At 45.2% G+C, this 27,564-nt stretch overlaps 1 protein-coding gene across 1 annotated transcript in view; it reads left to right on the top strand.

The window, feature by feature from the left end:
* Positions 1 to 26,645, top strand: part of MUC5AC (mucin 5AC, oligomeric mucus/gel-forming) — a 45,675-nt gene extending 19,030 nt beyond the window's left edge. Inside the window, 43 exon segments of the mRNA XM_030949089.1 lie at positions 426 to 582; positions 1,188 to 1,316; positions 1,649 to 1,790; positions 3,030 to 3,073; positions 3,166 to 3,372; positions 4,256 to 6,331; positions 6,372 to 6,514; positions 6,516 to 6,563; positions 6,565 to 6,851; positions 6,853 to 7,203; positions 7,344 to 7,615; positions 7,741 to 8,019; positions 8,022 to 8,448; positions 8,505 to 9,650; positions 9,793 to 11,280; positions 11,556 to 11,954; positions 11,956 to 12,174; positions 12,176 to 12,260; positions 12,262 to 12,588; positions 12,591 to 12,636; positions 12,639 to 12,775; positions 12,778 to 13,100; positions 13,165 to 13,373; positions 13,438 to 13,588; positions 13,590 to 15,094; positions 15,256 to 15,479; positions 16,326 to 16,500; positions 16,680 to 16,930; positions 18,224 to 18,407; positions 18,757 to 18,955; positions 19,844 to 20,022; positions 20,248 to 20,317; positions 20,602 to 20,699; positions 21,055 to 21,086; positions 21,815 to 21,992; positions 22,654 to 22,758; positions 22,995 to 23,029; positions 23,396 to 23,518; positions 23,630 to 23,728; positions 24,384 to 24,512; positions 25,145 to 25,202; positions 25,796 to 25,901; positions 26,414 to 26,645. Of these exon segments, the coding sequence (XP_030804949.1) occupies positions 426 to 582; positions 1,188 to 1,316; positions 1,649 to 1,790; positions 3,030 to 3,073; positions 3,166 to 3,372; positions 4,256 to 6,331; positions 6,372 to 6,514; positions 6,516 to 6,563; positions 6,565 to 6,851; positions 6,853 to 7,203; positions 7,344 to 7,615; positions 7,741 to 8,019; positions 8,022 to 8,448; positions 8,505 to 9,650; positions 9,793 to 11,280; positions 11,556 to 11,954; positions 11,956 to 12,174; positions 12,176 to 12,260; positions 12,262 to 12,588; positions 12,591 to 12,636; positions 12,639 to 12,775; positions 12,778 to 13,100; positions 13,165 to 13,373; positions 13,438 to 13,588; positions 13,590 to 15,094; positions 15,256 to 15,479; positions 16,326 to 16,500; positions 16,680 to 16,930; positions 18,224 to 18,407; positions 18,757 to 18,955; positions 19,844 to 20,022; positions 20,248 to 20,317; positions 20,602 to 20,699; positions 21,055 to 21,086; positions 21,815 to 21,992; positions 22,654 to 22,758; positions 22,995 to 23,029; positions 23,396 to 23,518; positions 23,630 to 23,728; positions 24,384 to 24,512; positions 25,145 to 25,202; positions 25,796 to 25,901; positions 26,414 to 26,645 (13,074 nt within the window).
* The last annotated feature ends 919 nt before the right edge of the window (positions 26,646 to 27,564 follow it).

Genomic DNA, 27,564 nt, shown 5'->3' with positions numbered 1-27,564 from the left:
CATTTTCTCAGCTTTTGTCTTGAGCAAGTACACTAAAGAAATCTATTGTTTTGGTTGGTTAGCTTGTTTGTTTTAATTGAAGGAGCAACAGTAGATAAATCTCAAGATATGTTTATTTGCTAACAGCATAATTTTCTACTAATTCAAATATCAGCCACCTGATATGTATGACTCTCTAACTCTAGCTTATAGTAATTACCAGTATTTTGCAAATGTCTTCAAGACCAAACAGTTCTTAATATTGCAGCTTACTAGCAATAGTTTTATTCTACATTTTCCTCTTGATTTCTCAAAGCATTCTCATTATTTCTTCCTTTCTTAGCTTTCTCTCATACAGACCTATGAGTTTCAGATATTTTATTCAGCTATTTTAGGACAGTTCAAAGAGGAGAAGGGCATGGAAACTTGAATGTTTTCTCTATCAGGTTGAACCAAATGAATATTACCAAGCATGTGTGGATGATGCTTGTGCCTGTGACACTGGAGGAGATTGTGAATGTTTCTGCACAGCAGTAGCTGCCTATGCTCAAGCATGTAATGAGCTAGACATCTGCATATCATGGAGAACCCCAACTATTTGTCGTGAGTTTCAACCTGCTACGTTTTTAAGGGGTTCAGAGAGAAAGAAAACAGAAGGGAGGGAAAAAAAAGGAAACAAAGTAGAACAAGAAAGGAAGGAAAAAATTGTATTTCTAAGAGACAGAGCTGTATGCTTAAAAAAAAACCAAACACCCTAAAAAACCTCAACAAAGCAGATTGTCTTCTACTGATTTACCCAACTATCTTGGTAAAACGAAACCACAGCTAATAATTTTACAAGCAGTGTGGTTAGTGTCTAATTAACTTGACAATCATGATACAATACTGGTGAAATACGATATTTTATTACACTGCCGTATGTCTACATCAGGTTCCTTGTAAATAAAAGCTAGTGTACGCTAGCTAAGATCAATGATTCAGTCAACTGATTTTTCATGTTTAATGTGTAACTCTGTTCTATGATGAATATATTTATTGGTGTTAAAACATTTTAGAAATTTAACAATTGTATTGCATTAGCAATAAAACAAGATATTGTTCACCACCTATGAGGTTATACCGATCCCATTGGATTTTTACCTAGAAAAATGGAAACAGTATAGAGCTAAAACATCACAGATATTTTTTTCCGGCATTTCTTCTTCTAGCTCTCTTCTGTGATTACTATAATCCACAAGGGGAATGTGAGTGGCACTACAAGCCATGTGGAGCACCTTGTATGAAGACCTGCAATAATCCAAGTGGGAAATGCCTTCATGAGATGAGGGGTTTAGAAGGTAAACATAATTATGCATATGTCATTCTACTGGAAAGGTTAAAATGAAGTATGGTGAACAAAATTTGTATTACTCAGTGTATGACATGTTTGCACTAGAAATTATAAGAGATTTTCTAATTAGTATTGTATTCTCTAATGGATTATGTACTTGTTTGGAATGAAGATGAGGACAAAATACTCCAAAGCATAATGTGCTAACAAAGGAATAGCAGTAAGAGGATCTGACATTCCATTTACCATGTAGCACATTTTGGGAAAATCAGATATGAGTGTAGACTTATTTATACTTATGAAAGGCCTACTGTCAACTTGACTGTCTTTTTATTGCAGGTTGCTATCCACAGTGTCCAAAGAATAAGCCCTATTTTGATGAGGAAACCATGACCTGTGTTTCTTATTGCGGTTGTTATGAAGATGGAAAAAATTACAAACCAGGAATGGAGATGCCTTCAAAGCAGAATTGTGAATCATGGTAGGATTAGAAAAGAATTTTAAAAATAGAGTTTAAAATTGTGGAACATAATTCATCGTGTTACATTTGTTAATTACCAACAGCAACTAGGCCAGTAAGAGGCTGATGAACAATGTCTAATTTTCTTCCCTTCCCAGGAAATTAAATGATAACATTAATGAAACATTTTATCATCAAGATATCAATTTACTACTTATTTTGTATATCTATTAAAGTCCTTTAAAGTTATTATCATTATTAAATTCAGTGAAAAACAAGCTAAAATAATTTTAGTTAGGGAATAGTCTGAGAATTTTTTCAAAAGATATACCTAAACTCATTATGTGGAATTCATTAGAACTGAGCAGCCAACTCATCTACATCATTTTGAGCTTGTTTCTGTTATTGCACTGGTACTTGCATAGTTGCAACAGTCAGCACATATTCTCACACATTACCGGTGACAAGTGCTGCTAAGCCTGCTGTAAGGCTTAAGTACAGAGTTAGAAAATCCAATTGTGAAACAGCTGTCTTAAGATACCTTTAAAATAGCTACACTTAAATATGGTAAGCAATCTGAATAGCAAAAATCCTAAGCCAAAGCCCATTGGAGCTAAACCAACGTCCTTGGCAGATTTTGCACTTCATAGATGCCTTGGACTATATAATCTAGGCCATTAACCGCACTAAACCTAATCCATTAAATACATGTGTTAATTTCAGTTTATTCAGTGTATAGATGTCCTTAGTCCCTGTAAATAAATACATCAAGATTCAGTTCTTCACAGATAAATTGCCCTTAAAACCAGAATTCTTCTTGCATATTTTGGAAGCCTAATAGTAATTCACTGTGTAGGCTATCTCAACATCCATGGTAGTAATCCTTTGTATATATCCTTTTAAATGCAAATTCACTGTGGTTTTCTCCTCCAAAACACAGACCTATCGGGGAGATAAGATTTTAAATCATCCATCTCACATCTTTTGTCCTGTTCCCAAAAGCACTGGTAGGGATGCTGCATTTTCTATATGCTGGCTTAAAGAAGAGCTACCTTTCTTGCCAGAGAACTTGTAGCTTGAATATAAATACCTAGCCTGAATTTCTATAGCAGAACTGACTGCCTAACTCACACAAGATAGGATCATTGTACATTTAAACACACAATGAATAGCAAAGGATTGATAGAAGAAAAATTATAACAAAAAATTATGTCATGAACCAGTATGTCCACACTCATAATCTGTTTTTCTCTTTTTCAGTGAATGTACAATTCATGGCAAAATATGCAGATACGATGAACATGGTATGTTGATGAAGTCATTTTGGTATGAATAAGACAAATTTGGGGTACTCTGTTTCAGGTAGCAAGGAATAACATCCTGTTTTAATCTACAGAATGTGTCTGCATTTATGAGGGGCAGAAGTACAACTACAAAGATGTGGTCTACAACACTACGGATGGCACAGGATGGTGTATTGTTGCAACCTGTGGTCCCAATGGAACACTTCAAAGGTTTATGTATGATTGTCTAACCTCAACATCACCCACAACAGCAACGACATTTCACTTCAGGTCTACGCCACCTACCGCTACTTCCACAGGTATGTCCTTTGTAGCCACTAAGACTGTATTCTCTTGTTTAGTGAGGAAAATATATTTTACAGTACTAAGTGAATTGCTCAGATACTGGCATTGAGATAATGAGATTTTGGTTTATAGAATTCCTGTACAGCATTCTTCAGGTTGGGAATCTCAAATTACTCTGGGCATATGTTGCTTTAAGAAATCAGTATTCAGTATAAAATATATAAGTTTTGAAATTACAGAAAATACCAGCATTGCTAGAATTCAGTATCTATTTTCCATCTATTTCATAATGAGAGTTCACCTGCAAAACCTCTCCAACCAATAAACAGTTTCTTCAAATCAGAGCTAAAATACTAAGTGTAGGCATGTTTGAAATAGAGGAACAAAGACTGCTCTGCACTGAGTGAGGAGCCAAGATTTGGAAGAAAAAAGTAGCAATGGATCTTGATGCATACTATAAAAGGTCCTCTTTCCACTGATTTCAATAGATTCCAGAGAGACTAGTATATACTGAAACAAGATCGAACCAAAGCAAATACACTGAACCAAATGCAAAGCAATTGAGACTTGGGTTTTTTCCAGAGTGTATAAATTATACCTGAGCCTTATTTCAGCACCTTGTAACATATAATTGGTATTCTCTTGGGAAGTGACAGGTTCCAAGCATGTCAGTACATTAAATTGCTGGGTGATGGATTTTCTCTTCTACAATATACTAAAATAAACTGATGCACTACAGGAGCATAATGTAAGACAAATGACATTAGGAAAACTGTCAGCCCATTTAAAACAAACAAAAAAAATTTACAAAATTTTACATGTAACAACAAAAAATAGCATCTACAGGAATTAATTCTTAATTTCATGATTTCTTCCTTTTCCTTTTCTCCTTCACAGTGTCACCAACTACATCAGTATGTGTTCATGAAGTCTGTAAGTGGTCCGAATGGTACGATGGGAGTCTACAAACCCCTGGCTATGATGGGGGAGATTTTGAAACTTTCAATGATTTACGAGCAAAAGGTTATGAAGTTTGTGAAGCCCCAAAGACTGTTGAATGCAGAGCAGAAAAGTTCCCTGATATACCACTGAAAGACCTTGGCCAAAAAGTAGAATGCAGCACAACACGAGGGCTTATATGTTACAACAAGGATCAAATCTCAACAATGTGCAACAACTACGAAATCAGAATCCTCTGCTGTGTTTTTGTACCATGCTCTTCCACAATGCCTTTCAGCACATCAACCCCAGTCACAACTCCAATTCCGACAGAAACATCTACTGAAACAACATATTCAGTTACTACTGAAAGTACAACATTGATACCTTCACCTACTGAAGAAACAGCTAGAACCACAACACCTGTCACCACATCTCTTTCAACAACTCCTCTTTGTTTCAAAGAAAAATGTTACTGGTCAAGATGGTATGATGTAAGTTATCCAGGGTCAGGTTATGATGATGGAGATTTTGATACGATTGAGAACATTGAAAATAACGGATACAAAGTCTGCAACAATAGAAAGGATGTGGAATGTAGAGCAGTACGGTTCCCGAACACACCATATCCTCTACTAGAGCAACACATAACATGTAACACAGAAGAAGGGTTGAAATGTTACAATAAAGATCAACTTCCACCAATCTGCTATAATTATGAAATAAGATTTAAATGCTGCGAGAACATACCAGTGCCATGTGAAACAACCCCAGAAATTCTAACTAAAGCAACACAACCAACTACAATTCCATCAAAAACAGTGTCCACACCAGAAACAACAACTCTAAGTTTGCAAACAAAACACAAGACAACAACTGAATACACAGTTGAACCAAAAACAGAATACATACACACCAGAATAACAACAAAACCAACGAGGCAAACTCAAAAACAAACGACTACGAGACCAGTGCTAAGCAGCACAACCACAAAAACTACCACATATTCACCTACTACCCCCTGTGAACTCGAAGTGTGCACCTGGAGCGAGTGGTTCGACGTCGACTTCCCCTCCTCGGGGCCCAGCCAGGGAGACTTCGAAACCTACCAGCACATCCGCGCCGCCGGCAAGCAGGTCTGCCGGCAGCCAAAGCAGATCGAGTGCCGGGCAGAGGACTACCCCGACGTTGCTATCCAGCAGGTGGGGCAGGTCGTGCAGTGCGACGTCCACTTTGGACTGGTGTGCAAGAACGAGGACCAGACGGGCAAATTCAAGATGTGCCTCAACTACAAGATCCGTGTGCTCTGCTGCACCCCCAACTACAACTGCTCATTGCCCACAGCCCCCGTCATAACAACCAGCCCCACCACCAGCACCACGACCACATCAATCCCGTCCTCCACCACCACAGTCACCACCTCCACCTCCACGCCGTACATCTCCACCACCACGAGCCCCACCTCCACGGAAATCATCACTTCCACCAGCACCACCATCCCCACGCCGACGACGTCTACGACAACTTCCTCCACCACCCCCTGTGAACCCGAAGTGTGCACCTGGAGCGAGTGGTTCGACGTCGACTTCCCCTCCTCGGGGCCCAGCCAGGGAGACTTCGAAACCTACCAGCACATCCGTGCAGCCGGCAAGCAGGTCTGCCAGCAGCCAAAGCAGATCGAGTGCCGGGCGGAGGACTACCCCGACGTTGCTATCCAGCAGGTGGGGCAGGTCGTGCAGTGCGACGTCCACTTTGGACTGGTGTGCAAGAACGAGGACCAGACGGGCAAATTCAAGATGTGCCTCAACTACAAGATCCGTGTGCTCTGCTGCACCCCCAACTACAACTGCTCATTGCCCACAGCCCCCGTCATAACAACCAGCCCCACCACCAGCACCACGACCACATCGATCCCGTCCTCCACCACCACAGTCACCACCTCCACCTCCACGCCGTACATCTCCACCACCACGAGCCCCACCTCCACGGAAATCATCACTTCCACCAGCACCACCATCCCCACGCCGACGACGCGTCCAGACAACTTCCTCCACCACCCCCTGTGAACCCGAAGTGTGCACCTGGAGCGAGTGGTTCGACGTCGACTTCCCCTCCTCGGGGCCCAGCCAGGGAGACTTCGAAACCTACCAGCACATCCGCGCCGGCAAGCAGGTCTGCCGGCAGCCAAAGCAGATCGAGTGCCGGGCGGAGGACTACCCCGGACGTTGCTATCCAGCAGGTGGGGCAGGTCGTGCAGTGCGCACGTCCACTTTGGACTGGTGTGCAAGAACGAGGACCAGACCGGCAAATTCAAGATGTGCCTCAACTACAAGATCCGTGTGCTCTGCTGCACCCCCAACTACAACTGCTCATTGCCCACAGCCCCCGTCATAACAACCAGCCCCACCACCAGCACCACGACCACATCGATCCCGTCCTCCACCACCACAGTCACCACCTCCACCTCCACGCCATACATCTCCACCACCACGAGCCCCACCTCCACGGAAATCATCACTTCCACCAGCACCACCATCCCCACGCCGACGACGTCTCACGACAACTTCCTCCACCACCCCCTGTGAACCCGAAGTGTGCACCTGGAGCGAGTGGTTCGACGTCGACTTCCCCTCCTCGGGGCCCAGCCAGGGAGACTTCGAAACCTACCAGCACATCCGCGCCGCCGGCAAGCAGGTCTGCCGGCAGCCAAAGCAGATCGAGTGCCGGGCGGAGGACTACCCCGACGTTGCTATCCAGCAGGTGGGGCAGGTCGTGCAGTGCGACGTCCACTTTGGACTGGTGTGCAAGAACGAGGACCAGACGGGCAAATTCAAGATGTGCCTCAACTACAAGATCCGTGTGCTCTGCTGCACCCCCAACTACAACTGCTCATTGCCCACAGCCCCGTCATAACAACCAGCCCCACCACCAGCACCACGACCACATCGATCCCGTCCTCCACCACCACAGTCACCACCTCCACCTCCACGCCGTACATCTCCACCACCACGAGCCCCACCTCCACGGAAATCATCACTTCCACCAGCACCACCATCCCCACGCCGACGACGTCTACGACAACTTCCTCCACCACCCCCTGTGAACCCGGAGTGTGCACCTGGAGCGAGTGGTTCGACGTCGACTTCCCCTCCTCGGGGCCCAGCCAGGGAGACTTCGAAACCTACCAGCACATCCGCGCCCGCCGCAAGCAGGTCTGCCGGCAGCCAAAGCAGATCGAGTGCCGGGCGGGAGGACTACCCCGGACGTTGCTATCCAGCAGGTGGGGCAGGTCGCGAGTGCGACGTCCACTTTGGACTGGTGTGCAAGAACGAGGACCAGACCGGGCAAATTCAAGATGTGCCTCAACTACAAGATCCGTGTGCTCTGCTGCACCCCCAACTACAACTGCTCATTGCCCACAGCCCCCGTCGCATAACAACCAGCCCCACCACCAGCACCACGACCACATCGATCCCGTCCTCCACCACCACAGTCACCACCTCCACCTCCACGCCGATACATCTCCACCACCACGAGCCCCACCTCCACGGAAATCATCACTTCCACCAGCACCACCATCCCCACGCCGACGACGTCTACGACAACTTCCTCCACCACCCCCTGTGAACCCGAAGTGTGCACCTGGAGCGAGTGGTTCGACGTCGACTTCCCCTCCTCGGGGCCCAGCCAGGGAGACTTCGAAACCTACCAGCACATCCGCGCGCCGGCAAGCAGGTCTGCCGGCAGCCAAAGCAGATCGAGTGCCGGGCGGAGGACTACCCCGACGTTGCTATCCAGCAGGTGGGGCAGGTCGTGCAGTGCGACGTCCACTTTGGACTGGTGTGCAAGAACGAGGACCAGACGGGCAAATTCAAGATGTGCCTCAACTACAAGATCCGTGTGCTCTGCTGCACCCCCAACTACAACTGCTCATTGCCCACAGCCCCCGTCATAACAACCAGCCCCACCACCAGCACCACGACCACATCGATCCCGTCCTCCACCACCACAGTCACCACCTCCACCTCCACGCCGTACATCTCCACCACCACGAGCCCCACCTCCACGGAAATCATCACTTCCACCAGCACCACCATCCCCACGCCGACGACGTCTACGACAACTTCCTCCACCACCCCCTGTGAACCCGGGTGTGTGCACCTGGAGCGAGTGGTTCGACGTCGACTTCCCCTCCCTCGGGGCCCAGCCAGGAGACTTCGAAACCTACCAGCACATCCGCGCAGCCGGCAAGCAGGTCTGCCGGCAGCCAAAGCAGATCGAGTGCGGGCGGAGGACTACCCCGCGTTGCTATCCAGCAGGTGGGGCAGGTCGTGCAGTGCGACGTCCACTTTGGACTGGTGTGCAAGAACGAGGACCAGACGGGCAAATTCAAGATGTGCCTCAACTACAAGATCCGTGTGCTCTGCTGCACCCCCAACTACAACTGCTCATTGCCCACAGCCCCCGTCATAACAACCAGCCCCACCACCAGCACCACGACCACATCGATCCCGTCCTCCACCACCACAGTCACCACCTCCACCTCCACGCCGTACATCTCCACCACCACGAGCCCCACCTCCACGGAAATCATCACTTCCACCAGCACCACCATCCCCACGCCGACGACGTCTACGACAACTTCCTCCACCACCCCCTGTGAACCCGAAGTGTGCACCTGGAGCGAGTGGTTCGACGTCGACTTCCCCTCCTCGGGGCCCAGCCAGGGAGACTTCGAAACCTACCAGCACATCCGCGCCGCCGGCAAGCAGGTCTGCCGGCAGCCAAAGCAGATCGAGTGCCGGGCGGAGGACTACCCCGACGTTGCTATCCAGCAGGTGGGGCAGGTCGTGCAGTGCGACGTCCACTTTGGACTGGTGTGCAAGAACGAGGACCAGACCGGCAAATTCAAGATGTGCCTCAACTACAAGATCCGTGTGCTCTGCTGCACCCCCAACTACAACTGCTCATTGCCCACAGCCCCCGTCATAACAACCAGCCCCACCACCAGCACCACGACCACATCGATCCCGGTCCTCCACCACCACAGTCACCACCTCCACCTCCACGCGTACATCTCCACCACCACGAGCCCCACCTCCACGGAAATCATCACTTCCACCAGCACCACCATCCCCACGCCGACGACGTTCACGACAACTTCCTCCACCACCCCTGTGAACCCGGGTGTGCACCTGGAGCGAGTGGTTCGACGTCGACTTCCCCTCCTCGGGGCCCAGCCAGGGAGACTTCGAAACCTACCAGCACATCCGCCGCCGGCAAGCAGGTCTGCCGGCAGCCAAAGCAGATCGAGTGCCGGGCGGAGGACTACCCCGACGTTGCTATCCAGCAGGTGGGGCAGGTCGTGCAGTGCGACGTCCACTTTGGACTGGTGTGCAAGAACGAGGACCAGACGGGCAAATTCAAGATGTGCCTCAACTACAAGATCCGTGTGCTCTGCTGCACCCCCAACTACAACTGCTCATTGCCCACAGCCCCCGTCATAACAACCAGCCCCACCACCAGCACCACGACCACATCGATCCCGTTCCTCCACCACCACAGTCACCACCTCCACCTCCACGCCGTACATCTCCACCACCACGAGCCCCACCTCCACGGAAATCATCACTTCCACCAGCACCACCATCCCCACGCCGACGACGTCTACGACAACTTCCTCCACCACCCCCTGTGAACCCGAAGTGTGCACCTGGAGCGAGTGGTTCGACGCCTTCCCCTCCTCGGGGCCCAGCCAGGGAGACTTCGAAACCTACCAGCACATCCGCGCCGCGGCAAGCAGGTCTGCCGGCAGCCAAAGCAGATCAAGTGCCGGGGCGGAGGACTACCCCGACGTTGCTATCCAGCAGGTGGGGCAGGTCGTCAGTGCGACGTCCACTTTGGACTGGTGTGCAAGAACGAGGACCAGACGGGCAAATTCAAGATGTGCCTCAACTACAAGATCCGTGTGCTCTGCTGCACCCCCAACTACAACTGCTCATTGCCCACAGCCCCCGTCATAACAACCAGCCCCACCACCAGCACCACGACCACATCGATCCCGGTCCTCCACCACCACAGTCACCACCTCCACCTCCACGCCGTACATCTCCACCACCACGAGCCCCACCTCCACGGAAATCATCACTTCCACCAGCACCACCATCCCCACGCCGACGACGTTCACGACAACTTCCTCCACCACCCCCTGTGAACCCGGAGTGTGCACCTGGAGCGAAGTGGTTCGACACTTCCCCTCCTCGGGGCCCAGCCAGGAGACTTCGAAACCTACCAGCACATCCGCCACCTGCGGTAAGCAGGTCTGCCGGCAGCCAAAGCAGATCGAGTGCCGGGCGGAGGACTACCCCGCGTTGCTATCCAGCAGGTGGGGCAGGTCGTGCAGTGCGACGTCCACTTTGGACTGGTGTGCAAGAACGAGGACCAGACGGGCAAATTCAAGATGTGCCTCAACTACAAGATCCGTGTGCTCTGCTGCACCCCCAACTACAACTGCTCATTGCCCACAGCCCCCGTCATAACAACCAGCCCCACCACCAGCACCACGACCACATCGATCCGCGCCTCCACCACCACAGTCACCACCTCCACCTCCACGCCGTACATCTCCACCACCACGAGCCCCACCTCCACGGAAATCATCACTTCCACCAGCACCACCATCCCCACGCCGACGACGTCTCACGACAACTTCCTCCACCACCCCCGTGTGAACCCGAAGTGTGCACCTGGAGCGAGTGGTTCGACGTCGACTTCCCCCCTCGGGGCCCAGCCAGGGAGACTTCGAAACCTACCAGCACATCCGCGCCGCCCGGCAAGCAGGTCTGCCGGCAGCCAAAGCAGATCGAGTGCCGGGCGGAGGACTACCCCGACGTTGCTATCCAGCAGGTGGGGCAGGTCGTGCAGTGCGACGTCCACTTTGGACTGGTGTGCAAGAACGAGGACCAGACGGGCAAATTCAAGATGTGCCTCAACTACAAGATCCGTGTGCTCTGCTGCACCCCCCAACTACAACTGCTCATTGCCCACAGCCCCCGTCATAACAACCAGCCCCACCACCAGCACCACGACCACATCGATCCCGTCCTCCACCACCACAGTCACCACCTCCACCTCCACGCCGTACATCTCCACCACCACGAGCCCCACCTCCACGGAAATCATCACTTCCACCAGCACCACCATCCCCACGCCCGACGCGTCTCGACAACTTCCTCCACCACCCCCTGTGAACCCGAAGTGTGCACCTGGGCGAGTGGTTCGACGTCGACTTCCCCTCCTCGGGGCCCAGCCAGGGAGACTTCGAAACCTACCAGCACATCCGCGCGCCCGGCAAGCAGGTCTGCCGGCAGCCAAAGCAGATCGAGTGCCGGGCGGAGGACTACCCCGACGTTGCTATCCAGCAGGTGGGGCAGGTCGTGCAGTGCGACGTCCACTTTGGACTGGTGTGCAAGAACGAGGACCAGACGGGCAAATTCAAGATGTGCCTCAACTACAAGATCCGTGTGCTCTGCTGCACCCCCAACTACAACTGCTCATTGCCCACAGCCCCCGTCATAACAACCAGCCCCACCACCAGCACCACGACCACATCGATCCCGTCCTCCACCACCACAGTCACCACCTCCACCTCCACGCCGTACATCTCCACCAACCACGAGCCCCACCTCCACGGAAATCATCACTTCCACCAGCACCACCATCCCCACGCCGACGACGTCTACGACAACTTCCTCCACCACCCCCTGTGAACCCGAAGTGTGCACCTGGAGCGAGTGGTTCGACGTCGACTTCCCCTCCTCGGGGCCCAGCCAGGGAGACTTCGAAACCTACCAGCACATCCGCGCCCGGCAAGCAGGTCTGCCGGCAGCCAAAGCAGATCGAGTGCCGGGCGGAGGACTACCCCGACGTTGCTATCCAGCAGGTGGGGCAGGTCGTGCAGTCGCGACGTCCACTTTGGACTGGTGTGCAAGAACGAGGACCAGACGGGCAAATTCAAGATGTGCCTCAACTACAAGATCCGTGTGCTCTGCTGCACCCCCAACTACAACTGCTCATTGCCCACAGCCCCCGTCATAACAACCAGCCCCACCACCAGCACCACGACCACATCGATCCCGTCCTCCACCACCACAGTCACCACCTCCACCTCCACGCCGTACATCTCCACCACCACGAGCCCCACCTCCACGGAAATCATCACTTCCACCAGCACCACCATCCCCACGCCGACGACGTCTACGACAACTTCCTCCACCACCCCCTGTGAACCCGGGTGTGCACCTGGAGCGAGTGGTTCGACGTCGACTTCCCCTCCTCGGGGCCCAGCCAGGAGACTTCAAAACCTACCAGCACATCCGCCGCGCCGGCAAGCAGGTCTGCCGGCAGCCAAAGCAGATCGAGTGCCGGGCGGAGGACTACCCCGACGTTGCTATCCAGCAGGTGGGGCAGGTCGTGCAGTAGCGACGGTCCACTTTGGACTGGTGTGCAAGAACGAGGACCAGACGGGCAAATTCAAGATGTGCCTCAACTACAAGATCCGTGTGCTCTGCTGCACCCCCAACTACAACTGCTCATTGCCCACAGCCCCCGTCATAACAACCAGCCCCACCACCAGCACCACGACCACATCGATCCCGTCCTCCACCACCACAGTCACCACCTCCACCTCCACGCCGTACATCTCCACCACCACGAGCCCCACCTCCACGGAAATCATCACTTCCACCAGCACCACCATCCCCACCCGCGCCACGCCTCACGACAACTTCCTCCACCACCCCCTGTGAACCCGAAGTGTGCACCTGGAGCGAGTGGTTCGACGTCGACTTCCCCTCCTCGGGGCCCAGCCAGGAGACTTCAAACCTACCAGCACATCCGCCCGCCGGCAAGCAGGTCTGCCGGCAGCCAAAGCAGATCGAGTGCCGGGCGGAGGACTACCCCGACGTTGCTATCCAGCAGGTGGGGCAGGTCGTCAGTGCGACGTCCCACTTTGGACTGGTGTGCAAGAACGAGGACCAGACGGGCAAATTCAAGATGTGCCTCAACTACAAGATCCGTGTGCTCTGCTGCACCCCCAACTACAACTGCTCATTGCCCACAGCCCCCGTCATAACAACCAGCCCCACCACCAGCACCACGACCACATCGATCCCGTCCCTCCACCACCACAGTCACCACCTCCACCTCCACGCCGTACATCTCCACCACCACGAGCCCCACCTCCACGGAAATCATCACTTCCACCAGCACCACCATCCCCACGCCGACGACGCGTCACGACAACTTCCTCCACCACCCCCTGTGAACCCGAAGTGTGCACCTGGAGCGAGTGGTTCGACGTCGACTTCCCCTCGGGGCCCAGCCAGGGAGACTTCGAAACCTACCAGCACATCCGCGCCGCCGGCAAGCAGGTCTGCCGGCAGCCAAAGCAGATCGAGTGCCGGGCGGAGGACTACCCCGACGTTGCTATCCAGCAGGTGGGGCAGGTCGTGCAGTGCGACGTCCACTTTGGACTGGTGTGCAAGAACGAGGACCAGACGGGCAAATTCAAGATGTGCCTCAACTACAAGATCCGTGTGCTCTGCTGCACCCCCAACTACAACTGCTCATTGCCCACAGCCCCCGTCATAACAACCAGCCCCACCACCAGCACCACGACCACATCGATCCCGTCCTCCACCACCACAGTCACCACCTCCACCTCCACGCCGTACATCTCCACCACCACGAGCCCCACCTCCACGGAAATCATCACTTCCACCAGCACCACCATCCCCACGCCGACGACGTCTACGACAACTTCCTCCACCACCCCCTGTGAACCCGAAGTGTGCACCTGGAGCGAGTGGTTCGACGTCGACTTCCCCTCCTCGGGGCCCAGCCAGGGAGACTTCGAAACCTACCAGCACATCCGCGCCGCCGGCAAGCAGGTCTGCCGGCAGCCAAAGCAGATCGAGTGCCGGGCGGAGGACTACCCCGACGTTGCTATCCAGCAGGTGGGGCAGGTCGTGCAGTGCGACGTCCACTTTGGACTGGTGTGCAAGAACGAGGACCAGACGGGCAAATTCAAGATGTGCCTCAACTACAAGATCCGTGTGCTCTGCTGCACCCCCAACTACAACTGCTCATTGCCCACAGCCCCCGTCATAACAACCAGCCCCACCACCAGCACCACGACCACATCGATCCCGTCCTCCACCACCACAGTCACCACCTCCACCTCCACGCCGTACATCTCCACCACCACGAGCCCCACCTCCACGGAAATCATCACTTCCACCAGCACCACCATCCCCACGCCGACGACGTCTACGACAACTTCCTCCACCACCCCCTGTGAACCCGAAGTGTGCACCTGGAGCGAGTGGTTCGACGTCGACTTCCCCTCCTCGGGGCCCAGCCAGGGAGACTTCGAAACCTACCAGCACATCCGTGCCGCCGGCAAGCAGGTCTGCCGGCAGCCAAAGCAGATCGAGTGCCGGGCGGAGGACTACCCCGACGTTGCTATCCAGCAGGTGGGGCAGGTCGTGCAGTGCGACGTCCACTTTGGACTGGTGTGCAAGAACGAGGACCAGACGGGCAAATTCAAGATGTGCCTCAACTACAAGATCCGTGTGCTCTGCTGCACCCCCAACTACAACTGCCCTTTCTCCACCCTCTCAACCACCACTAGCCCATCCACCATTACTACCCTAAGTGGTCCCTTCTTTACTACAACTTCTCCGATTTCAACTACACCATGTTTCTGCAAGATTGGTGATTCTATTTTTTCACCTGGTTAGTGTGTGTTATTTTGGCACCTTTGTGTTTATTTGTATTTTTGTTCACTATGTTGTTTTTTGCTCATGTTTCTGTGGTTTCATAATACTTTTCTTTTTTTCTTATGCCTTCCTTTTTTTTTTTATTCTTTTAATATTTCTTTTTTCATTTTTCTACAGGTGACTTGATTTACAACAGAATTGATAGTGACGGATGTCGATTTTATGCCATCTGTAGCCCAACATGTAATATTGAACGACATGCTGTACATTGTCCTGTCACTACTTTGCCAGCTACCAGTTCCTCTGAGTGGTCTACAATAACAACAGCAGCTCCTCTGCCTCCCACTTCTACACGTCCTGCTTTTCATGGTTGTGTTTCTACTCTTTATCCTCCTTTACAAGTATGTTATTTTTATGTTCGTTTTTGACTGTTGAAATAATATTATTTTTTGGGTGGTATCTGATTGGTAGAGTTTGTAGTCTTTAAACCTTACATGTGCTGATTGTCTTAATTATTTTGCTAATGATGGGAAATATATAGGACATAATATTTGAATTTTTCCTTTTTCTGACTTTTAATTTTTTATACTGCTAAAGCAAGTGACAATATTCTTTTCTTGTTACTTTGTTTTTAGTAAAACTCTCTTGTGCATTGCATTTGTAAGGTATCTTCTCACTAACATCATAGAAGGGGTTTTCTTATGTATCTTTTTTTCACTAAAGGGAAATATTTAAGATTCAGTAAATGCTTGTATCTGTTTCCATTCTCCTGCCCTTTTATCTATACTCCTTTAAATTTTTTTTATTATTTTCTGTTGACCATGAAGTACACTATACACAGAATAGAGGAAAGCAGTTCCTGTAACCTAATACATGTCCCCAAGCTCCAGAAAAGTTCCTCATGCAGAAGTAACAGGTGTAGTTAAGGCTTCCATCTCCTTTTAACATTAAAAAGGTTAATCCTGTACAATATTGACAACTTTTTTCTCTCAGTGAAAGTTTTCATTTTAGTCTTTTTTTAGTTTCAGAGAAGTAAGTGTGGTTTGTTTCCCATAACGTGGTCAGAATTTTGAATACCTGTAGTTGCCATTAAAAGTCATTAATACCAAAAGTGAAGAGAAGTAACACACATTGATTTCCTTTCCAACACTACCATTACTGGAAAGACAGCATAAATCTAAAAAGAGGAGTGAAGGTTATACCTGTTTACAGAGTTTTTTGAAAAAAGCTTTTTCTTCATTTTGCAGCCTGGAGAAAGATTCAAATTATCCAACTGTACAGAAGTGATTTGTAATGGAGACAACAATATAGATGTAGTACCAACGTACTGCCCACCAGTAAAGGAAATTACCTGTGCAAACAAATATCCACCAATGCTGATACCTGATGAAAATGGATGCTGTTACCGATATGAGTGTCAATGTAAGCATCATTAGATACAGGAATAACATTTAAAAAAAAGAAAAAAGGCCAAGCGTTACACAGATTATATGGGCATTTTCATTTCTTAGGGTTGATCTATAAATTGCATAATCTTCAGGTTTTAAGTTTTCTTCTACCTAAATTGTCATCTTAATCTTCCAAATATTTTCTCTGTACAGGTGTGTGTAGTGGATGGGGTGATCCTCATTACATTACTTTTGATGGAACCTATTATACCTTCCTTGAAAACTGCACTTACGTCCTGGTGAAACAGATTGTCCCTAGATATGACAACTTCCGTGTTTACATTGACAATTATTACTGCGATGCAAAAGATGGACTCTCCTGCCCTAAATCTATTATTATTTTCTACAAATCTGCAGAAGTGGTGCTGACTCGTCAACTCATGAATGGTGTGATGACCAATGTGGTAAATACTTTTTTTCTATTTTTGCAAAAAAGAAATAGTGTCTATAAGCCTTACTGATGCTATTTTGAGATACAGTCTGTTAGAATATCACATCATGGAGGTGGTCAGGGCAGAGGGTATCACTAGGGGGAAAGAAAAGTATTGCACTGGATGCCAAGAACAAAATTCATATTTCATGAAAACGGGTACATTGTGCCATACACTTAAGTAAACAAGCACACTTTGAAGAAACACAAACGCAAATTGCAAGCAGGAATCTTCTCCTGGAGGGAAGATGGATATGTATCCCTTATCTGCTGGATGACTGCTTTCTCTGCATATGGAACTTCAGCACAAAACGGCCCTGACACGATTCCCCCTTCAATTTCCTACAGTGAAGAGAGGTATAGCTGAAGAAAAGGGGTAACTTAGACTGTCACCTGACCTTCATGATCCAAAGTAGTGTTGGCAAACCAATGAAAATGAAAAGATAGTCCCACTCTTACACTGGCGAATCTATTCATTGATTAGAGAATCTATAGAAAGGGAGAAAATTTTGTCTGAATAGGCACTCTCGCCTTACAGTGCCATGCCAAATTCTTAGTCAGAAACACACGTTGGTTCCCTGTGAAAGAAAACAGTAGCTGACAATTTTAACTCATGCTTTAGCCTGATTCAGTGAGAAGAGAGCTGCAGAATAACTTCTGACAAAAAACTATTAGGCAAATAATTTACCTTTTTTAACTCATATAAGATACTGGCTGCAAATTGAAAGTTTTAACAAATAGATATGATCACTACTACATAAAACTGGCACTAAGGGCATCTGACTTAATTTTGAATTCAGACAACTCTTCCTATGTCAATTACTATGTAATATAGAGATGGGGGGACTATCCGGCAAAATTATCACATAATAATGGCAAGGATGTTTCTGTAGCTAAAGAAAACTACCACATATTTTCATATGAAAAATGTTTCCAAGGCACATAATCATGAGGGATACAATGAAAATACTTGGAGTTATATGCACAGAATACTGTGTATTAGCATACAGTCATCACAAACACAGTATGTAGAGGCCACTTGGATTATTATCACATTTTAGCAATATAGCAATACAAGCCAAGATATCAGTGCAAATATATGCTGTCATTAGGATGTCAATGGGCACTGGATGTGATGAACAACAATATGGACTTATCCATAATTATGAAGATTAGAAAATATATTATTTAAAACAATCAGGCAGAAGCAGTGCTTATTCTGATGTGGTGTTTTGATTTGGTGTTTTTTTTTTAACCCTGCATTCAGATGTACTTCAACAAAAAGATTGTTGGACCAGGCTTCAAAAAAGACGGCATTTCTTTCTCCACTCTTGGCATCAATATGATTGTTGAAATAGAAGAAATTGGTGCAGTCATCACCTTTAGTGGTCTGATTTTCTCTGTCAAGCTCCCATACAGCAAATTTGGCAACAACACCGAAGGACAATGTGGTAAGAAGGCTGCACAGATTGGAGGGAGTCCTCTTTCCCCACCCCCTACCTTGGTTATGCTCACCCACTCTGGCTATGCAGTCTTACAATTGACAGAGATTTTTAAACAGCAGTAAATGGAAATGAGTACAGTTTTGCTCTTCAACCACTGTAGGATGTCAAATGCTCAATATTTCTTTGGGGCTGTGTGTTTTTCCATAACCTAAAGTTCAACCTAGAGAAAGTGCTCCCTAGGAAGCACAGCAAAATATGCATTTCATGAGCACATCACACCTAAACATATCAGCCTAGGAATGTATTATGTATCTCTGACATGGCTTAGGAGACTTACCCACCTTGTCTCTTCCAGGAACGTGTACAAACAATAAAGAAGATGAATGCCGCTTACCAAGTGGTAAGATAATTTCCTCCTGTCCCCAAATGGCTCATCACTGGATTGTTGACAACAACAAGTCATGCCATGGAGTGCCAATACCACCAGCTATAACCACACCTCCACCAAAGCCGCAATGTCAAACACCTCCACTCTGCAAACTTATCTTGAGCGAGTAAGAAAACAAATTCATTTTTTCTAGACACAACTGTCTCAGTATCTTACAAGAAGAATAGCAGCTATAGCTTTAGCATGTGATAATAACTGAAAATGTCAGCTCAATGACAGAATATATATAGTAAAAGGCCTTTGCAAAAGAAACTGGTCTGCCTTAATGATTTGCATGCCAAAGATAACTGAGCAAGGAGAGGTAAAGTCAGAAAATCAGGGATGCAGGGAGCACTAAAATCAATACTCCCTGGATGCAATACTTCCAGAATTTGTTCACTAAGTATTAAGCAAAGACTGAACTCTAAATTTGAAGTGGGTCTTCAGTACAAATCATAGAGAAACCATTTACCAAAAAGGTGAAGAAAGCAGATGCAAACAGCTGAGAAATGTCTCTTTCTTTGTACGTTTTACCTAAAATATGGAGTTCCAAAAGTGCAAAGGCTTGTTGTCTGAAGTATGTCCTATACCTGTGTAGGCTGACAAGGTTACTTATAAAAGCCCTCTTATACTTGCTTTCTGTAGTATCTAGTAAGTTTGGAGCTATTTTATGTGTGAATTTTCTATTGCTACTTTTTTCATTCCTTTTTTCTCAATGTAGTGCAGTTGCCTTTTACACTGTATTTCTGGTGTCAAGCCACTAAAAAGTTGCATACACATACAGAAATACTATGACCATTAACATCTTTAGGAAAAAAAGGCACTACAGATTTCTTAATCTTTCCTGAATCTATCTCCCAGCTTACTGGCCATTCCTAGGATTTCGTTTCTCATAATACCTTTGTTTCTGAAGCAGAGTCACATGGTATTAACTGGAAAGTGTTGTCTGACAGGAACAGACTTTGTATAATGGCTCATTAATAGAAAAGGGGGTTGCTTTCTTTACTGTCTGCAGGGTTTTTGCAGAATGTCATACCGTGATACCACCAGAACCATTTTTCAAAGGCTGTGTTTTTGATGGATGTCGCATAGACGATGAATTCATGCAGTGTTCCAGTTTGGAGATATATGCTACAGAGTGTGCTGCTAGAGGTGTCTGCATTGACTGGAGAGGAATGACCAACAATACATGTTGTAAGTATTGCAGGACTCAAAATGTGTGTGATAAATGGGAGAAATTAGTGCTTTATTTGCTAAACACGTCTTGTATCTGACACTTGGTTATTGTCTACAAAAACCCAGTGGGGTCCTTTCTCACAGAAGCTGCAGATTAAGAAGGCAAAGCTGTAGTAATTTTTTTTCTGAAAAAAATGCATCTACTGTCAATTTTTAATTTTTTTTTTGTCTTTTTCCATACAGCATTCAGCTGTCCATCAAACATGGTATACAAGCCATGTGGGCCCATTAATCCAGTTACCTGTGACCAAAGGTATGAAAAAACAAAACACCCCACCCTGAAGCACCTGCTTATATTTTTCTTATCTATCTACTTTCCTCAGAAATTTGAGTTGTTTCACAGTGAAATGTGTTGTGAATTTCACGAACTTATTCAAGATTTATAAATACCAATCAGCTCTAGGAACAGGTGCTTCCTGTTGCCCTTCAGAAAGTGTATATTTTTTGTGTCTCTTGTATCTGGCATGATATGCTGCTCTGCCCTCTGCCTCACCACAAAAGTGTTGTATTCAAGCCCATATATTCTTCCCATTCCAGCTATGAGCGTCCTGGCTATGGAGTAACTGAAGGCTGTTTCTGTCCTGAAGGAATGACACTCCTGCGTGCAGAGAGCAACATCTGTGTCTCTGAATGCTGTAAGTCATCTGTAGCTAATTTGAGGAATAAATAGAGATAGGGATTGTTAGTCAGGAGGCCTGAGTTCTATAGTCATCTTCTACATGATCAGGTCATTGCACATCAGCTTCCCTAAGTGTCCCCAGTTACAAATTGAATAATAGTCAATATACCCTTTTTTCCCCATCATCCTTCCTTACATAAGACTCACCAAGATGGTAGAACTCTGCAGTTCAGCAAAATTAGTCTGCATGTTCATTTTCTTGTTAGCTTTATCCTCTTAGTATTTTTATTTGAAACTGCACATATGTATTCCTTTGTCAGTTTTCAATGGTGTAAATACCCATTCATTTGTTTGTCTCTTTTTCTCTCTAGTCTGCAGAGAACCAAATGGAATGTCCAGATGGGTGAGTATCACAATGAGTGTGGCTTAATGAGCACAGACAATTGAAACAAGATGATATTTAGTATTCCATTGAACCAAAGCTTTGTCATAAATGTTTGTTCACTTTCAATCTTAAAAATAATGAGTACTAGAGCACCCCTAAGAAATTTAACAATAAGTGAAAATATATTCTTTCATTAATGTCACATACAGGGAAAAAAACTTAAAAAAAAAAGAGAGAGAGAAATGGTAGTAGTGGAAGTTAGGCATATATGTTTATTTTATTTCCACAAATTTGGCTTGCTAAAATTACTAGAAATGAAGAGAGAGATGGATAACAAAGTTTACCTGTTGCTTATCATGTTCATATCTTGCATTCTTAGTTCCTCAGCTGCACAGAAATCAGCAACCTAATGTGAAAATGAGTATGTCATATGATCATCTCTTATTAAAAAATGGATGTGAGGCTCAATCACTTCTCCTTTAAGAACTCCTGTAACTCTCATACTAACACTATTAACAAATAAAAAGTAATAACTTTGTGAACTCAGAACCATTAGTGGCCTCCAATGTCTTCCCGGAACAAGCAGTTTGAGGGTCTTCTATGGAGTCTAGTATATGAAAAAGCTGATAAAATCAGTTGTCACTATATGCATGAATATGTTAACTAGAAGCAAATAAAACTATTTTGGTTTAATTTTATATTTAATTATTTTCTTTCCTTTGTCTGTGTTTTCCTTTTTTATTTAGCCAGGAGAAAAATGGACAAAAGATTGCCGGGAATGTGTCTGTGACAAAAATACTCTTAAGGTGAAGTGTACAAAGCACGAATGTTCTCTGACACAGCAAGTATTTTGTGAAGAACCAGGTTACATGCCTGTTGATATACCAATACCAGAAGATCCATGCTGTACTAGGACTGAGTGCTGTGAGTACTGTCTTAGTTCTTTATCGTGGGGAATAGGAAACTACAGCAATAATTTTGCATTTTTTAATACTTTGCATTGATGTCATAATGCTTTTTAGAGCCTTCGTGCAGAGCATACAGTAAATGCCTAAAGATAACAAATTTAAAGATTAAAAGATTTTATATAGTTAGACATAGAAAAGTAACTGAAAATCTCCTGTAATTTTACATTGAAAGTCTTTAATACTGCCACTACCTGAAATAATATTCAAAACCCATTTAAAACATTTTTATTTCCTTTCAAAGACCAGTATTAGGAAAATTAACTTTAAAAAATAGTCCTGACTATTTAAAAATTGCTCAGGAAAGTTCCAGAAACAGTTATCAGACCAGAGAGTCATCAGATTTCCCCACTAGTACAAATTTCTCTTTGAAATTTTCTCTTTCCAGCAATTACTACTCTGTTTTTCTCAGTGTTTTGTTTCACAAAGATTATGGGATAAGCCCAATCACATTGAAAACACCTTGGCATATAGAATGAATTAGTCATTAAACTTTATTGTTTATTGTGTAAACACCATATCTACCCCATGGGAAGACTTCAGAAGTTCATGTAAAACAAAATTGCTTTAATTGAAAAATTCTGAGCTTATTATTTTCTATATTCTCTTACATGAAACAGACTGCAACACAAGCCTCTGCACTGACATCACACCCCTGTGCTTAGAGGGACAGGAAATAATCACAATAATGCCACCTGGAAACTGTTGTCCTATCTTTGAATGCAGTAAGTATTGTGCACCCTCCTCATGTGGTATTTACTTCTGTATTTTTCTAAGTTACAAAAAACTTATAAGAGAGAGATGCAAGTTATCTGTGGTATCATACTGGGCCTTGTCATGAATGAGTGTTTTAAGGCCACTGCCACAGGCTTACAAAAAGGGCCTACAAAGCTATGAAACAGAAGTTTTTTCATACATTTCTGTCTCCTAAAACTTACACCTCCTTCTTCCTTCTTTACAGGACAGGGCTGTGTAGTCAACGAAACCTATTATGCAGTAAGTACACAGAGTTACTCACTATAAAAATATACCCTCACTTAGTTCACAGTGCAGTGTTTTTGAGACACCTATCATGGTCCATATTTTGTAGGAAAGCTTGAGATAAAACATTATTCATTATTTCGCTGAGGTTAACACTCTCTGGACAAGCAAAATCTTATTCTGTTCTCCTTTCTACATTAGTAGAATTTTATTCCAAAATCGATATTACCAAACCAGAAACTCTGCTTAAATAAAACAACCAAAATTGTATTTATGGATAGCTTAGCCTATACATAGTTCATCTTTGTATTTTCTGTGACGTGTATACACAGAGCAACTTGTTTTAACTGACTAATAATGGGTTTTTCCAACTTCCCCTAGCCTGGAGCTGCTGTTCCATCAGGCCCCTGTGAAGAATGTACCTGCTCTGAATCCTCTCCCTTAAGGCCTCACCACCTTGCGGTCACATGCCAGCCTGTTATCTGTGACACGTACTGCCCACTGGTGAGTGCTGGTCTGCTGCCAGAAATTCCTACCCCTCTCAGCTCTAATAACCACCAGTTCAGGTCAGTGACCTGACTTAATGCCATTGTCTCTCTATTTCTTTCAAAATAGGGCTATAAATACACTGTGGAACCCGGACAGTGCTGTGGCACGTGCAAGGCAGCAGCTTGCGTAGTGACTGTGGGAGACAACATTACACACGTGCTCCATGTAATTACCTCTGGTTTACCTCACTTTTGGGGAACTCTGCTAGTCTTCCCATTCTTTCCTCTCCTTGTATTTGCCACATTTATTTCCTCCATCTTTTCTCATATTAGACAAATGCTTACTCAGGCAGGGGCTGGACGATCTCCACACAGCCTAAACAATACCTTACACCAAAAAACACCAGTTCTAAGATTTCTGGAAGCAACTGTGCTATGATACTGAACAATGGCTTTCAAAAATCAACATAGGAAAATACATAGGTGGAGGCAAAGGGCTTTTGTTTGCCTCAGTTCTAAAAGTATAGCACCTATTTTGCTCAAAGGATAATTTTATCTGTGGAGGCATTTTGACACATCCATAAATTCTAATGACAAAACCATTGAAATGCAAGTCATTCTTTCCAAATGAGTCCACGTACTTACCCTATTCACACAAAAAAGCACCTATATATCCATATAAAAATAGAACCTCTTCGCTTGGTTACTGAAAAACACTTAATAACGGTATGATAATATGGCAAATAATTATCAGCTGAAATTCAAGGAAGTTGTTTGGAATAATCAAACTACTATATATAGCAACAATAAGACATTGGAGGGCTTTTGTTTCATTTTTATATAAGATGATCCTAATTTGTTTTAATTTTGACTACTTTCAGGAAGGAGAACATTGGAATCCACCTGGTGATAACTGTACTGTTTACACATGTGAAAAACATGCTGACCAGTACATTCAAGTAATCAAAGAGGCAAGCTGTCCTGCCTTTAACCATGATGAGTGTGATCCAGTAAGTACTGTTCTTCCAGTTCTCATTTTTGGAAAGGTTGCAGTGCCTAACACCAGTGATAGAAGGATCATAGTGTCCAATGAAAATAACTAGCAGAAGCATCATGCAGGAAGTAGCTCTCCTTCTATCTTCTCTGAACCTAGTCCCAGTCAAATTTTATCTCAGAAAAGCAAGTCAACATTAAAATGAGTGATATAAAAATCCTCACTGAGGATCAGAAATTAGAGAAAAATATACAGAATAATATTTTGGATTCCTAAAGTGTCAAGTGACCTAGAAGCAAAAATCAGCCTCTGGCAAGTCACTTATTTCATTGTGTTACCCTGTCTGTTTTAACCCTTCACCTTTACTGTGGTCACAATATTTTGACTTATATGTTTGAGGAGCTTTATTGCTTGCTGAAATTATACTACTAAACTGAGGGTTTTCCTCCATTTCAACTCTCACATCATGACTTTAATATTGATAAGAGTTATGTGCCCTTAATATTTAGCCTTGCTTGAAATTAGATTCCATGGCAATACAAAAATATACACAGTCTATGGTGCCAGAGAAAATCAGGAAGCAGGAAAAGTCTGCTTTAGCATGCAGATATGAAACCTGAGTTATCTTTTTATGTTTTCCCATTTAAGGATGATATCCAGCTATCTCATGATGGCTGCTGTTTAGTGTGCCGAAGAGTACCGAAACGTAAGTAATAATAATTTTGTTAAAAGTATTGATTATACGTGCCTGGTTAGGTATGTAAGCCCGTTTTGCACAATGGGTACATAGACAGAAGAGGCGAACTGACCAGGTTTGGTTTCACTGCTTCACTGGGGTGAGAAAGAAAACAGGTGGAAAAGAAACAGGACATTTCCACTACGCATTTTAGGTCCCAGTGAAATAGATGGTGAACTTTCCTATCCCCTACTGTTAAATGCTGGCTTTTTTGTGGGAGGGTGAGGACTATGACTACTCTCCAATTTCCATAGATACATTCTCTTTAAGGAGGAGAGCGAAGCCAGTTCTGAGAGATGGGTGTGCATTGAGCAGTTACCACAGTATGCTCTTAATTTCTGCATTCTGAATCAAGAAAAAGGAGAGTTTCATCCACTGATAACACAAACAGCAAGTCTTCATTTGGCCCTCAGCAATTAAAAGAAAAATGCATTGTGACTTAGTTTTCTATTTCTGTTCCATCCTCCTTAGTTTTCAGTTACAAACTGTCATATCATACACAACTATCTATTTATATGCACATGCATTTTAACCTGTTTTCCTTTGCTTTGTGATGACCTCAGTTTGTATGAAGTACAATACGACGACTGTCATCAACTATAACGGCTGTGTGTCTCCTGCACCTGTTGAGATAACATACTGTGAAGGCAGCTGTGATGCTTACTCACGGTAAGTGGCATAAAAGATAATGGTGGCCTCTTGTCTTCTAGTCTTTACACCAGTTACATCAAACAAATCACAAGTGTTTTTCTGATGTGTCCAACATCCACTCAGTCATCAACTGTTTCCATTGTGCTAATTACCATGATATTGTGCTAGCTTGATTATCTCAAGATTCAGTGTTCAACAGCCTGTTCAGCATCATAGTGAATAGATCGAAATTTTGATTTTGCCCATTTAAAATTGAGGTTATTTCTCATTATTATCTCACTGGACTGGCTCACTATGTGATCTGGAATAATTCTTTACTTTTTCTGTGCCTTAATGAAGACTTAGAGTCATAAATTTTTACAATGAGAAGCAAGTTACCTGCATTTCACCACAATACTGTAAGAATGCTAATATTGAGCAACAGTCCCACATGCAAGCACGCAACTTCTGTTGCGTGCTTGTAATGTTTGAGAGGGGCAGCATTATCTCTCGCATAAATTCTGAATCTTTCTCATTGGTTTTTCTATCAGATATTCTCAAACAACAAACACCATGGTGCACAAATGCTCGTGTTGTCAGGAAATCAAGACCAGCAAGAGAAAGGTGACTCTGATGTGCAGTGATGGAACCTCCCTTGATCACTCCTACACCTACGTGGAGAAATGCAGCTGTGTGGATGCTGAGTGCGTTACCCAAGGCAACACCCAACAGGAGACACAGCAGATAAAGACCTCTCAGGAGCAAGCAAATGTCAAAAATTAGAACTAGAGAGAAGTCCTCAAACAAGGGCTGAGCATAAGACTAAATAAAGAAACTTCAAAAAATACAAAAGTGTCAAGAGCAGCTAAAATTTTGGATGAACAGATGATGTTTCCTGCATAAACCCTCAGTCTGTCTGTCTACAGAATTTCAGCTTTCATTATCAATATATCTCCCATTGGTTTTTACGTCTTTCTTTTACACCTTGAGAGATGTAAGTTCATCTTGACATTTTCTGTTCATTTGTCTTCTGAGAAGTGCTGGACTTCTAATAACATTTTCATTCCAGTTCACCGAGAAAAATCAAAAGACAAATCCAGAAAACAAATCAAACCCAAGGAAAACTGTACCCCTCTGCTTCTATAAGTTTTTTTTTTTTTGTTGAGGAAAACTTAGAGGGCAGAAAGCCATATCTTTTCAAAACTATAAACTTCAATATTTTGAATAATTTATAATGGACATATTTCCCTACATGTTTTTGTGAGGAAAAGGAAAAATCCTATTGTGAGATGCTGCTGCACACTACTTTTTGTTTACATAACACCATCAGCATAGTAGCTGTATGAAAATATGGATTTTTTATTTTGTTTTGTTATGTGGTTAACTGTTTACAGAAGAAATATATATATATATTTGCCAACAGAGGCACATGAAGGATTTTTTAAACAAAAGTATAATAATATTAATAATAATAATAATAATTGTAAATTCTTTCCTAGGAAGCTTTAAAAAGTTGGACCACTACTATTTATTACTTTTTTTTTTTAACTGATTTATTGGGTAATTTCTTTCAGAATTAATGTTATCCCATTTCTTACTCTCAGTCATGTTGTCTGGGTATGGTATATTTTCTTTTGTTATTGAATATTATTTTATTTTTGTTCCTTAAGACACTAAAAAGCAATTATGATTAATAAATTTT

Source organism: Camarhynchus parvulus, chromosome 5, assembly GCF_901933205.1.
Source record: "Camarhynchus parvulus chromosome 5, STF_HiC, whole genome shotgun sequence".
Taxonomy (NCBI): Eukaryota; Metazoa; Chordata; class Aves; order Passeriformes; family Thraupidae; genus Camarhynchus; species Camarhynchus parvulus.
This window is presented reverse-complemented; position numbering and strand designations above follow the sequence as displayed.